General features: G+C 46.5%; 1 protein-coding gene and 3 long non-coding RNA genes across 5 annotated transcripts in view; 2 read left to right on the top strand and 2 right to left on the bottom strand.

Moving 5' to 3' along the window:
* Positions 1 to 89: 89 nt before the first annotated feature.
* On the bottom strand, positions 90 to 1,637 carry LOC139083607 (uncharacterized). Its single transcript, XR_011540480.1, has 4 exons — positions 1,164 to 1,637; positions 1,025 to 1,049; positions 610 to 632; positions 90 to 352 (listed from the first exon to the last, which is right to left on the bottom strand). It is a non-coding gene; the product is annotated as an uncharacterized lncRNA (long non-coding RNA).
* LOC139083609 (uncharacterized) lies at positions 1,184 to 4,686 on the top strand. Its single transcript, XR_011540482.1, has 3 exons — positions 1,184 to 1,313; positions 1,855 to 1,957; positions 4,479 to 4,686. It is a non-coding gene; the product is annotated as an uncharacterized lncRNA (long non-coding RNA).
* On the bottom strand, positions 3,031 to 12,009 carry PA2G4 (proliferation-associated 2G4). Of its 2 annotated transcripts, XM_070621621.1 has the most exons (14): positions 11,301 to 12,009; positions 9,267 to 9,395; positions 8,900 to 9,005; positions 8,738 to 8,807; positions 8,394 to 8,486; positions 5,960 to 6,023; positions 5,638 to 5,716; positions 5,410 to 5,488; positions 5,184 to 5,317; positions 4,811 to 4,905; positions 4,560 to 4,687; positions 4,347 to 4,400; positions 4,086 to 4,152; positions 3,031 to 3,512 (listed from the first exon to the last, which is right to left on the bottom strand). In XM_070621621.1, exons 1-13 carry the CDS (start codon positions 11,386 to 11,388, stop codon positions 4,087 to 4,089), a joined length of 1,185 nt encoding a protein of 394 aa, XP_070477722.1. In that variant the 5' UTR covers positions 11,389 to 12,009; the 3' UTR covers positions 3,031 to 3,512; position 4,086. The 2 variants fall into 2 exon arrangements, with proteins under 2 accessions (XP_070477722.1, XP_008528370.1); XM_008530148.2 differs by having other exon boundaries at positions 3,031 to 4,152.
* Positions 11,740 to 12,020, top strand: part of LOC139083610 (uncharacterized) — a 1,286-nt gene continuing 1,005 nt past the window's right edge. Inside the window, exon 1 of the long non-coding RNA XR_011540483.1 lies at positions 11,740 to 11,842. This is a non-coding gene — a long non-coding RNA (uncharacterized lncRNA). The remainder of the gene's footprint in view (positions 11,843 to 12,020) is intronic.

Raw genomic sequence — 12,020 nt, 5'->3', positions numbered from 1 at the left:
ATTTTTTTCTTCTGCTACGACAGCAGAAGAGATGATTTATTGTACACGTGTTACATTCAGCCACGATCGAGAACGGAACTAGTCCAGAATGTCACAGGTCCAGGGCAAAGGACCAAAGGGACTGCTTGGTAAGAGCAAGGTGGGTCTCTCAGAGGTGGTCGCGGCGATCAGATGGCGATGGATGTTCTACATCCACTGAGACAAGTTCTTGACAGTGGGCATGCAGTCCAACAATTTGTACCAGCGTCCCTGGCCTCTGGCTTCCTTTTTTCTGCTCCTGTGGCTTCCACGGGTGCACAAACTAGCGGTTTACTTGGACCTCTGTCTCATCTTTCTTCTTTTGCGCTTCAGCCTGAAAAGCAGACACGGGAATACACCTCCTGCCCACAAACCCGAGTTCAGTCTTTCCCTCCCCTCTTAAATGTGAATACAGGGGGTGGTAAAATGAACAAGCATAATGGTTTTATCGTCCCTGGCTCTGGCAAGCCAATGCTCATTAAGGATTTTCACTCAAAGTTCTTTTAGATTTCTAAACCAGATGTTCTTCCCAAGTTTTGTCCAAGACGTGCTCCACCTCCCACCTCCTGTGCTGGCAAAGTCTCAACATACCTCCGCATTCGCTTCTTCCTCCACTGGCAAATCAATCATAACCAGACACACAAAATAAGAATAAAACAAGAGATCATCGGTTTTAGTAACAGGTTTAGGTAGAGATGTGAAGAGCATTACTTAGAACCAAGCAGTTGTTGCCCTAGTGTGAGGGCTTAGTTGCAGTAACCTGATCAACAATTTGGACGCTCCCCGCCCCGGCACCCCCGACGTAAGCCCGAATCCCGCGTGCGCTTCTACTTCCGCCCTCTCCCCACAGCACTTACCCACCACCTCGTCCCCAAACTATCCTTCCTCTCCCAGTAGCCCTTGGGCACCCTCGAGAACCCCGCGTTTTGAGAACCATGGCGGAACCCCTTTCCTAGGTCTTCCCGCGAACTCCTACAGTCTAAATTCAATGCCAGGGACTGCTTACCTTGGCTCTCATGGCGTGGAGGTTTCTACGGATAAAGAGAAAAAGACTACAGTTAGTTTCCTGTAATGATGATAAGTGCAGAGATCAGATGTTAATGGATTGTACGCAGCATCCGAACACAACAAGCACTAACACTCACCGAAGAAGATGGCGCTAAGGCCGAGAGAGCGCTCAGGGCCACCTACGGGTATTTAAGAGAGCGCTCAGTGTCGTCACTTCCGCTGTCTCGCCCTTTCCTCGGGGGCGCGGCTGCCCAAGGGAAGTAACAAGGGCCTTCTGCGCCGGTCAGGTACGTGATAAGTGATTGAGTTAGGAGTTCTCTTAGAAAATAGTATTTTGAATTTGGGTTACAAAATTCCCCTTTTCCTAGTCTTATTATGAAGACATTATATTACTTAAACGTGAGCACATATTTCTAATACGGAACCTAGAGGTGCAGATGAGCAAAGGATAGCGACTTCCGTTTTCCCTTTCATTGCTCCATGGGAGTCGTAGTTTCCTGACGGCACCCTCCATTTTACTATGGATAAGTGCGGACGGTACCAACATTTCTGACTTGTTTTACCGGTTTACTTATTTTCTAAGTCAAATTGCTGCAGGGAGATTCGATCTTGGAACTTCTAAAGGTCCTAAGATTCCAGAACGTGGAAGAAGGTAAAATAGGAAGTCGAGAAAGCTGTCGTACTACAAAAACCTTTGTGACTGTTTAAGATATTTTTTCCTAGAAAACTGTGGTCTCTCCCTACAATGCCTGCGGCAGAATTTCACTAGATTCCTGGCCACAATGCATCTTGTTCAGAAAATACTTAAGTGATTCTCCCTATACCTAGGGGTAAAGATCAAACCAATGGCCAGAGGGAGAGCAAGATCGTCTGTCTTCTCCAGGGCAAGAATGATATTTGGTGTCACGTTAAAGAACTTCTCAGTCTCACGGTATGGTCAGGTCAGAAGCACCCAGAAAATAAATGCCCACAAATCTGGTTACAAGAAACTTGAGTTGTGAAAGATGAAAAAGAACCCTTAACCATAGACTTCACCTTACTCAATTTAACATAACTGTAAGGCTTTTGGTTATAATCCCTTGTTTGGTGGTTTCCCTTTCTAACATAAAGTATTTCACCTTTTTAACTCAAAAAAACCTTTCTTTAAATTTAGGGCCTTCATTCCAAGTGCTTAAGTAGTTCTAGTATTGTCACCATCAGAATATAACACATTCTGAAAACAAAAACCCTAGCAGAGTTATTTTATATCAAGTCCACCAGGATTTCACCTGTTGATTGCCCACCAGTAAATAAGCTCTTATGAATGGACCTGTGTTGTTTTGTTCAATATAGTATCTCCAAGTCAGCAATGCCTCACACACGATATTCAAATCTAATAAATTATCCATCCAATCTCAGGCTGGCCCTGAAAGATTGGATAACAATGAAGGCATTCTTCCTGGCTTCCTAAATCAAGAAAAACACTTGCGACTTATTTTTGCAGTACACATTCACTGTTCTAGTCCTGAACACAAGTGTCAGCAGTAAGGCGCATTTTTACTGTAGAAAATAAAATGATGGGGCTGGCCCCGTGGCCAAGTGGTTAAGTTCGTGCATTCCGCTTCAGCAGCCCAGGGTTTCGCTGGTTCAAATCCTGGGGTTGGACCTAGCACCGCTGATCAAACCATGCTGGGGGAGCATCCCACAGAGCAGAACTAGAAGGACCTACAACTAGAATATACAGCTATGTACTGGGGGGCTTTGGGGAGAAGAAAAAAAAAAAGATCGGCAAGAGATGTTAGCTCAGGTGCCAATCTTAAAAAAAAAATTTAATTAAATCACAAGCTGCCATAGAAAATTTTAGTATATGTTAATTCAGAAGATTCAGGATTTATGTCTTCCCCAACCCAAAGTGTTTTAGAAAGGGAGAATATGGCAAGATAGAAAAACAGTTCCAAATGGTCACCACTTCCACTAACACTCCCCCACCTCCATCAAATAAGAGCAGCATACAAAGGCACATGATTATGAGCAAATTCAAATTTATTTTAACGCCATGTCATTTCCAATGTGTTTAAAAACCTTATAAGTTAGCAGGAGCCCTAGTTCCCTGGGACAGCATGCCAGAGGTACTGAAATTCGTCACCTTTCTCTCCAAACCCCTAGCAAGTCATCCAATCCAAGTCCATAGCTCCAGAAAGCCAGGAGGTGTCTCTTCAGTCAGTCTGCTCCTCTGGTTCCTGGTCTTTCTTTCAAGGGAGAGGGGTCAAAATACTTCAAACAGGGAACAAAACCAGAGTTGAGCTTCCAGCTCAGGTTTGTAAGATGGAGCAAGGGAAGACCCCATTAACTCCAAAGAAGTGGACAAGGTTGAGATGGATTACTTCTTTACAGCTTTGTGGAAAAAAGAAAAAAAAAGTCCTGTGGAACAAAAATGACTAAAAAGATTTACAAATGAGGATCCATTTGATAGATGAGAATCCCTTGGTAAATGCAGGCTCCAGCTCCTAAAAATGGGAGGGGCCTGATCAGACAGCAGAGATCAGAAAAGGAATCTGTCACATGTGAATAAAAACAATCTGAAGAACAGCTCCTCTCTATTTTGAGGCCAGATAAAATACTTGGGGAGAGTGGGAAAAGAGAACAAACCCCAACAAGATGGGAAAATGCTGACATCGGAGTGGTATAAAAAGATTTCAGCTGAGTTTTTAGGGGTGGTGGCTACTTGAGCCTCCTCCCTGTTCTGTTGTAGGGCCATAAACCTTGACCGAGCAGATAGTAGAAAAAGGCTAGAAAGAGGGGCTTGAAGACGATGGATTTTGACTCCTGATTTTATTATTCAATTTTTCTTTTCTATTTAAAGTAGTCTTCGGTGGCTGGGAAGCCTGGCCTCCCAAGACCAGAGTCAGTTGGAGCTGGTTGTTGTTGGAAGGGGGTTGGGTTGGGGGACTGGGATGGGGGCAGGGAGATCCCGCTCTGCTGGCGGTCCTGGGTGGAGAAGACGAACTGCACTTCACAGAGCCTGGGGTGTGGTGGGAAGGGGATGAGGCAGGAGCAGCAGATGGGGAGACGGGACCCACCTCAGTCCCCAGCTTCATTCTCTTCTAATGTTTCCCCACTGGTGGCATTCTCTGCAGTCTTGGAGGCCTATATTCATGGAAAGGAGAGGAAGAAGACTTGTCAGTTTCCAACTACTTGGGGACAAAACGCCTTAATTTTCCAGGTCAGGGCTGAGAAGGGGGAAATAAGGATATACAGAAATCTATACCCCCACCATGACCCGGGAAGGCAGAATAGAGGGATCACGTTGGTCCTGCCAGAGAGGGATGACTGTAACACACCTTCTTTTTTTTCTTTTTCTGGGTTTTCCGACTTGCAGAACTCTGTAGGAGGGCCTGGAAAACAGGAGGAAGAAGGAAAACAAATTTGGAGGAATATGGAGGAAACGCAAAGTCTCACTCTCAATATTGTAGCTCTTTTCAGGACTTGGCTGACATTCAGTCCTCACTCCCAGGATAGATGCCACTTGCTCACCACTTTCATCCCACACTAACCTTGAGCTCTGCGTCCTGGACCTCCATCTCAGACTTGTAAAGGTCAGGCTCAAAGGGACCACTGGTTATCCGCATGGGGCCATTGGGCATGAGCAGAACTGTAAATTTAAACTGGGCAACAAATTCACCTATGGGAGAGAGGAAATGTTTTGATAAAATGTTCCCTTGTCATACTCTTGTCTGTAAGCTATAGGGAGGAGGGGACCATATAACCAGGGGCTGCGAACTGAAACTCTCTTCTCAGAACTCACCCTCCTTCTCATAGAGAACATTAAACGGCTGCAGCAGTTCGTGTTTGGCGCACTCCACCACGCCCATCCGGGCCTTCTTCTCATCTTCAAACGCTCTGGGTAAGGGAAGACAAATCCAGGTGCCCTTAACTCCCTATCTCGTCTGACCATTTTGCTCATGTTTTTAAATAGCTCCTACCCTCAGGCAGAAATCACGCTTAGGATGGCTCTTTTACATTACCTTTAATGAGAGGGAGATGGGGAGAGGGAGAGAACCTGTGCATGCAGGCTAGCGCTACAAGTCTAGGCAAGGGGCGGGGGGAGAGTGTTCCCGGGTGTGTGGTCTGTGAGTCAGACTGGTTCCAAGTCCAGTCCTTGCTGAGTGCAGTGGTACCTTAAAGTAAATGGCATAGCATCAAAACGCCTTTCGACCTCGCTGAAGAAGGCACGTGAAGTTTTTATTTTCAGGCCATATTGCTTAGAAGGATCTCGTTTGTAAATGGTGGTTCTCTGTCCTGCATCCTTGGCCTAAAAGAGTAAGTTAGGTCACATCTGTTCTGGTGCTCTTGAAATACACCCTCAGTGCCCCCTCTTTTCTAGCTCTAGTAAACTCTCCTCACCTTGCCCTCTCCTGAGCTGATGAGAACATCCACAGCATAGACTTCATGTACCTCAAATTCAGCTTTTTCGTGGTCCTTCCTAAAAGGAAGAGAAAGGGAACCATAAAGAGCAATATGTAGTTCCTGGAGTTTGGAGTAGAAGGTGGACAAGATCAGGCTGGCAGTATGGAAGAATACATTGCTGACTAGTCTGGTATGGTGGAAAGGTAGGGTGGGATTGGCACCTACTTCTGCTGGTCTGTGGGATTCTGGATAATGGTTTTCTCTCCATCGATGACATGCTGCTTCAATTGGTGTGACAGCATACCTGTGGACAAGACAAAGCCTACGGCATCAGCCATCAAGAATCCCAAAAGGTTTCCAAATCCACCCACAGAAGTAGTTTGATGGGGCAGGCTACGGGAGCAAGTGCCTATCTATGGAAACCCAGGGCACTGAGGTTTTTGGCTTAGACTGTGCTAGAGTCAGATGGATTCTCAAGGAAGCAAAAGCCTTAACTCTGCTAGACCACTCATACTTAGACCCTTGACCCTGTCATCTGAGGTCTCACCTTCTATTGGCGTGCAATTAAATGAGTGGGCAACTTTGTTCCAGGCTTCTGTCACTTGTGTGTTCTAGAAGTACAAGATCAAATAAAAGGTGAGATACCAAGGGCTAGTAAGTTATCTACCATGAGAAGAAGCATCAAAGAACTGAGAGTTTTAATATCCTCCATCAAACACAATGATTCTTATTGTTTTTTCATTTCATAGCTCTCTCATCCCTACAACCTAACAATACTTTACACTTGCCTATCATTTTATAAAGCACTTTCACGAAGATTAGACAATTCTGGAAGGTGAATAAGGCAGATCTATATCCAGTCTAGAAGTCGAGGAAAATAAGGCTCAGAAAGGTTAAATGATTTGCCAGAGTTAAACCAGTTAACTGAAAGAAACTGGTATAAACCCAGGTTTTCTGACAAGTCCAGTGTTTATTCCACTACACCTGGCATTCCAACCTATTGAGAGGGAACAGCAAACTCTTATTTTCCCCTTCTTACCTCTTTCAAACATGATCTGATCCTCACCCAAGTTAGAGTTCTTAGACAAAAAAAAAGTGAATAATCACAGCTAATGTTAAACTATATGCTAGGTATTGTGATAATCACTTTACATAGATCATCTTAATTGTCACAACCTCCCTGTGAGAATAAGACACAATTTTATTTTTCCCATTTTACAGATCAGGAAATTTGAACTCAAAGTTATTTTTAAACAGTAAGGGGTGACAATAGGGTGAGAACTCAGAAAGTCTGATGTCACAGATATTCAATAACCACTACACAACACTACCTTCCAGTGAAGATACACAAAAGTATATAAATAGTAAAAAAAAAATCACTGTCCAGGGGGCCAGCCCCATGGCTGAGTGGTTAGGTTTGTCTGCTCTGCTTTGGCGGCCCAGGCTTTCACCACTTCAGATCCTGGACGCAGACGCAGCACTGCTCATCAAGCCATGCTGAAGCGGCGTCCCACATAGTATAGCCAGAGAGACCTACTAGTAGAATATACAACTATGTACGGGGGGGCTTTGGGGAGAAGGAAAAAAAATAAAAAATAAAATAAAAATAAGATTGGCAACAGATGTTAGCTCAGGTGCCAATCTTAAAAAAAAAAAACAATAACTGTGCAAATAGTAGCTAACACAAGTGCTTACTATGTGCCAGGCACTATTCAAAGTGCTCTATGACAGCTCTGTGAAGTAGGTGTTATAAGGAAACAAAGACAGAGGTTTAAGTAAAAATGATGCAATTAAATAACGAGGATGAAGTACAAATTGATGAAAAGTGTGAAGAATAAGAGCACAGGAAAGGAGAGAAAAACGAAGGACAATCTTGGGGCCAGCCCCGTGGCTGAGTGGTTAAGTTCACGTGCTCTGCTTCAGCGATCCAGGGTCTCGCTGGTTCGAATCCTGGGCTCGGATATGGTGCCGCTCAGCAGGCCATGCTGAGGCGGCGTCCCACATGCCAGAACTAGAAGGACCCACAAGTGAAAAAAATACTCAACTATGTACGGGGGGGCGGTTTGGGAGAAAAAGGAAAACTAAAATCTTAAAAAAAAAAAAAAAAAAGGACAATTGTTTAGACTGAACCGGTCTTTTAAGTGTAGAAATTTAAGTGTAGAGAAGTGTCTCCACTGATAGTCTAACATGCTAAATTGTATTAGAGCATGAGAAGTTTTTGGTTTTTTAAAAAAATTTTTTTTAAGACTGGCACCTGAGCTAACAACTGTTGCCACTCTTCTTTTTTTTTTTTTCCTGCTTTTTCTCCCCAAATCCCTCCAGTACATAGTTGTATATTTTTTAGTTGTGGGTCCTTGTTGTTGTAGCATGTGGGATGCCACCTCAGCATGGCCTGATTGAGTGGTGCCACTTCCACACCCAGAATCTGAACCAGCAAAACCCTGTGCCACTGAAGCAGAGCACGCGAACTTAACCACTTGTCGACTGGGCGGCCCTCAGCGTGAGTTTATGATCCTTAGACTTCCCAATACTACCTCGCAAGGTACAGAATCAACTTTTGGCCTCTCTTTGCCACCTATTTACTGGTACTGTTATGATTTTTGTTTTATAAGCTTTTAAAGTTGAGTTTTTATTTCTGTGCTTTATTGTAAGCTATCTACCTCAAATTATTCTGGGGAAAGATGCACATCGAAAACATGAAAAAGGAAGGATCTCTATAGGCTCCACGAGGAGGGGACCATATGTCCAGGTGCACCAAGCATGGAACTGTCTATGGTAGGCACTCAGAGTTAACTGCTATTTAGTATTAAGCTTTTTAGCTCCTGCCTCTTCTCTTTCAGAAAATTTTCTAGCTAATTTTAAAATGCTGTTTGTTTTATAAGTGGGCTGTGGGTGAAGCTGGCAGTTCAATATAGAATAGCTATAGATGCCTAATGCATCTTTGGCTCTCTCAAGCTTTGGAGTAGAACTAAACAGCTTACCTGGTTTCCAGGTTTGACCAGGCGTAATGCAGCTTCAGCACAAAGGTGAGCTGCCTTAATGACATCTGCTTTCCGCCCTGTTACTTGGGTCCCCTGTAGATAAGGAAATGCAATCAGTGCCTTCCTGGAGAGCTCTTTAACTCAGCTGGTCATTCGGTTAATATCTCTGTGCCCATTACACAAGGCCGGGAAATAAACAGGAGAGAAAACACCCTTTTTCCTTTTATTTCTCTAAAGACTCTCTCAAAACTTAAGTGGTGGTAGGGGTGGCAGTAAGAAGCAAGCAGCAGTGTACCCTCCCCGACTTCCCACAGGTTGAACAGAGTTCAAAGCAGGCCACCTACCTGAGCTACGTCAACCACAAAAGTGTGAGCCACATTAGCGATGAAGCCATCCACATGGACCCCAAGGTCACTAAAAGGCAAGAGCAGAGCACAGCCATTAGCAACCGGCACTATGTAAATGCTTAGGAAAAAGACAAGTGCTCTAAAGTGGTTTAAGCTTACATTTTTACCAAGTCACCTTCCTTGAGAATGTAGTCCTGGTCGCTCTTCAAAGGGGAGAAGTGACATACACAGTTATTTACTGAAATGCTGGTGGGAAAGGCAATACCTGTAAAGACACAATCATCAGCCTTACTGCCTCGCTCTCTTGAAGCCCTGCTGCCTCTCAGAAAAATGGAAGTATTTTCTTCAGGGTCTCTCCCAAGTTTAATCAGTTTGGACTGGGGAGGAAACTACTTGGATCCCACTTGCCATTCCAAATTTCCAAATATCTCAACCACAGCTTGGGTAGGGGGTGGCATCATTACAATAAAACAAACAGGACTGGATAAGGGTCAAACTTGGGAAATTAGTGGTAACTGTTATTTACCTTTCTTCATTTCTTTTTCTTTCTTGAAAATTTTCCCTGTCTCTTCCATAATCATGGCGTCGCCTTTCTCACACAGGCTCAGTACCGACACACCTGAGCAGGATGCTTCCACCAAAGACCGAAGTACCCCTGGGGACAAAATCCCACCACGTCAGCCCTGCATGTGGCATCTAAATTATCATCCAAGCAATACCGAGAAGTTGGATTCAGAATTTCTAATATTCAGCCATTGCCCTAAGGCTGAAAGAGGGAACAAGTTTTGCCTCTTGGAATGTATCTACCTATAATCTCTAAATTTCTACCTTCCTTTCCTAAAATAAAAAAGTCAACACTCCCTTCCCTCCCTCATATAAGGTGACAACTGGCTACACACAATCTGTCTCCCTAGGCAAGGGAGACTTTCCAAACATGATGCCGCGCTGTGGGAGGACAGAGTTATGAACTTTAATGAGGTTCTCACTGAGGTATCACACTTCCAGGCAAAGCAGACTAGAAGAAATTTATAGGCGTTGGGGACAACAGGAAGGAGACATGGAAATGCTGACTCGAAGCTGATGCACTGTTAAATGCTACCTTCTTCCCTTCTCAGACACCCCAATTATGTTAGTAACTTCAATTTATGTAGACTTATTTCCTCATAAACAAGTGTATAATCCAAGGGGACTTAATCTAAGGTCCCTGGGCTTCAGCAGGCTCATAGCTTAGAGCTTTTAGCAGATCTCAAAGAGGTATTCCACCGAAAAGTTTCAAACTGGTATCTGGGATCACAAGTGCCTCAGAAGCCATAAACTGCAAGAAGAAAAAAAAAGTTTTTTCTGATCCAAACCACTAACATAAAATACTAAAAAGTACCAAAAATGGAGTTACTATACTAAATGCCTGCAATGTTATAAAGCGTTGTTCTGTTCACCAGATACCAGATACCCTCTCCATGGCTCATCCTGAAGTTCCGGTTTGATTTCTGCAATCTAAGTTTTGGTGCTTCTTCGGAAGCATGAAAAACTCAGGTTTTCAGCCATAGAACTGAAGGCATCCTACATACTTATCTTTACTGCCAAACCATTTAAAAGCTCAAAGACAAGCATTTTCTGTCCTAACTGGGTTTTAAATTGGAAAGGTGAATTGGAAAGAGAGAAAACACAAAGTGAGACATCTGCTTAGAGTGGCAGGCAGCTGCTGAGAAAGACAGGGCACAGTCCTACTAAGAATGACCTCTAAGATCTAAAAATGAGTCCTCCCTTTTCAGTACTGTTCACAAGTTTGCCTAGTTGGGGTGAGGAGGACCTCAAAACACTCCTAAAGTTGTCAAGCCCCTGAGAACAATCAATTTGATGGCTAGGGTTATCTGCACATTGGAGGCAGTAATTAACTTCTAGAAAAGCCAAACGTATCTCTAAGAGTTGTGTTAGGAGCTCTAGGGGTGCCCGCCATCGGTCCCTGAGCTGGCCCAGGAGCAGAAGAGGGCTCCCATCAGAGAAAGAGTTGATGTACAGAACGAAAGACTACAGCAAAGCACGTGGTAGGGAAGCTGATGTCAGGGACCCTAATGAAGGAAGGGAGCCGGCGATCCGCACGGGGACCTGGCAACACGTGCCGGCTCGGCTCCTGACGCCGGGGAGCCGCGACAAAACAGAGGGGCGCTTCCGTCGCCAACAGCTGGGTGCTGCCTTTCGAGGTGGCCTCGCCGCTGCCAGAAGCAGAGGCGGCAGAGATCCAGACAGAAGGGTGAGGGGCAAGAGATGCGCCTTGCCTCCTTACGAACGGCCTTGGGTCCGAGCCGCCTGGCGGCCCCGCTCTGCGCTCTTCCCGGCCGCCGGCCCGCACCTCCACACGCTCCAGCCCAGGCCTGGCCGCTCAGGTCCCAGGCACGACCCAGCGTCTTCCCACCACGCCACCCCCAGCGGACCGGCGCGGGGCCCTCAGTAGCTCACTCCGCAGGACCCCACCGCTCCAGCCCCTCCAGGGTCAGCCCAGCACCGTCCCCTTCCCTATCCCTCTCAGCCTCGATCTCGGGACCCCTGAGGCCGCACTCACGGTTGGCGATGTCGCCCCCCATCTTATACTTGGTCACGACCAGGTCCTCGGCGATAGTTTGCTCCTGCTGCTCATCCTCGCCCGACATCTTCCCACCACCACCACCACTGCAGCTTCGTTCCCCGTGAGCCGCCGCCTCTGTCTTCCTTCCCAGCCGCAAGCTGTGGCTAGAGCCCCTACAATCCGCGAGGAGAGCGCGAGCAAAAGCGCGAGCAAGCAAGGGAGCGGGCGGGCGAGCGAGCGAGAGCGAGAAGCTGCGAGCGCGCGGGCTGAGGCGCAGGGCACGCTGGGACAACGAGTCCTTTCCACAGGCGGCTGCTAGGCGCCCTTGCGGACTCGTAAACTACAATTCCCAGCCTGCTTTTCGCACCCCTAAACCAGGCCCTGGGGCCTTGCCCTCCGAGGGCCTCGCACGCCGGAATCGCCAGGCACTCTGGGAAGGGTCAGGCTCCGGCGGGAAGGCGGAGCCGTTGGGGAGCGTGAGGCGAAGCGTGGTCTCTCCAAGAAAAAGTGTATCCACCAGGAGCGCCGAGCGAAACCCCGTAACGTAGGGGGGCGGGCTGAGGGAGAAGGGGCGGAGCTACGGCGGGGAAAAGAGTTTGGAGGCGGCCGGGCTGGGTGGAGCAGGGTGGAGCCGAGGCGAGTAGGGAGTGACTACACAAAGGGCGGGGAGGCTGGTCGCGCCCTTCGCCGGACCCCTGGAGCGACTGGCAGGACCGG

The sequence above is a fragment of the Equus przewalskii genome, chromosome 5, assembly GCF_037783145.1.
Source record: "Equus przewalskii isolate Varuska chromosome 5, EquPr2, whole genome shotgun sequence".
Classification (NCBI taxonomy): domain Eukaryota; kingdom Metazoa; phylum Chordata; class Mammalia; order Perissodactyla; family Equidae; genus Equus; species Equus przewalskii.
The sequence above is the reverse complement of the archived record's forward strand: the minus strand, read 5'-3'. Positions and strand labels throughout refer to the sequence as shown.

Bases quoted from the DNA above. Each gene is read 5' to 3' on its own strand.
- PA2G4 (XM_008530148.2), bottom strand. From the start codon at position 11,388: ATGTCGGGCGAGGATGAGCAGCAGGAGCAAACTATCGCCGAGGACCTG. The intron at 9,006-9,266 runs GTAAATAACAGT...GTGTCTTTACAG, and splicing joins AGAAAAAGAAATGAAGAAAG to GTATTGCCTTTCCCACCAGC. The intron at 4,153-4,346 runs GTGTGTTACAGT...CCATGAATATAG, and splicing joins AGAAAAAGAAAAAAAAGAAG to GCCTCCAAGACTGCAGAGAA.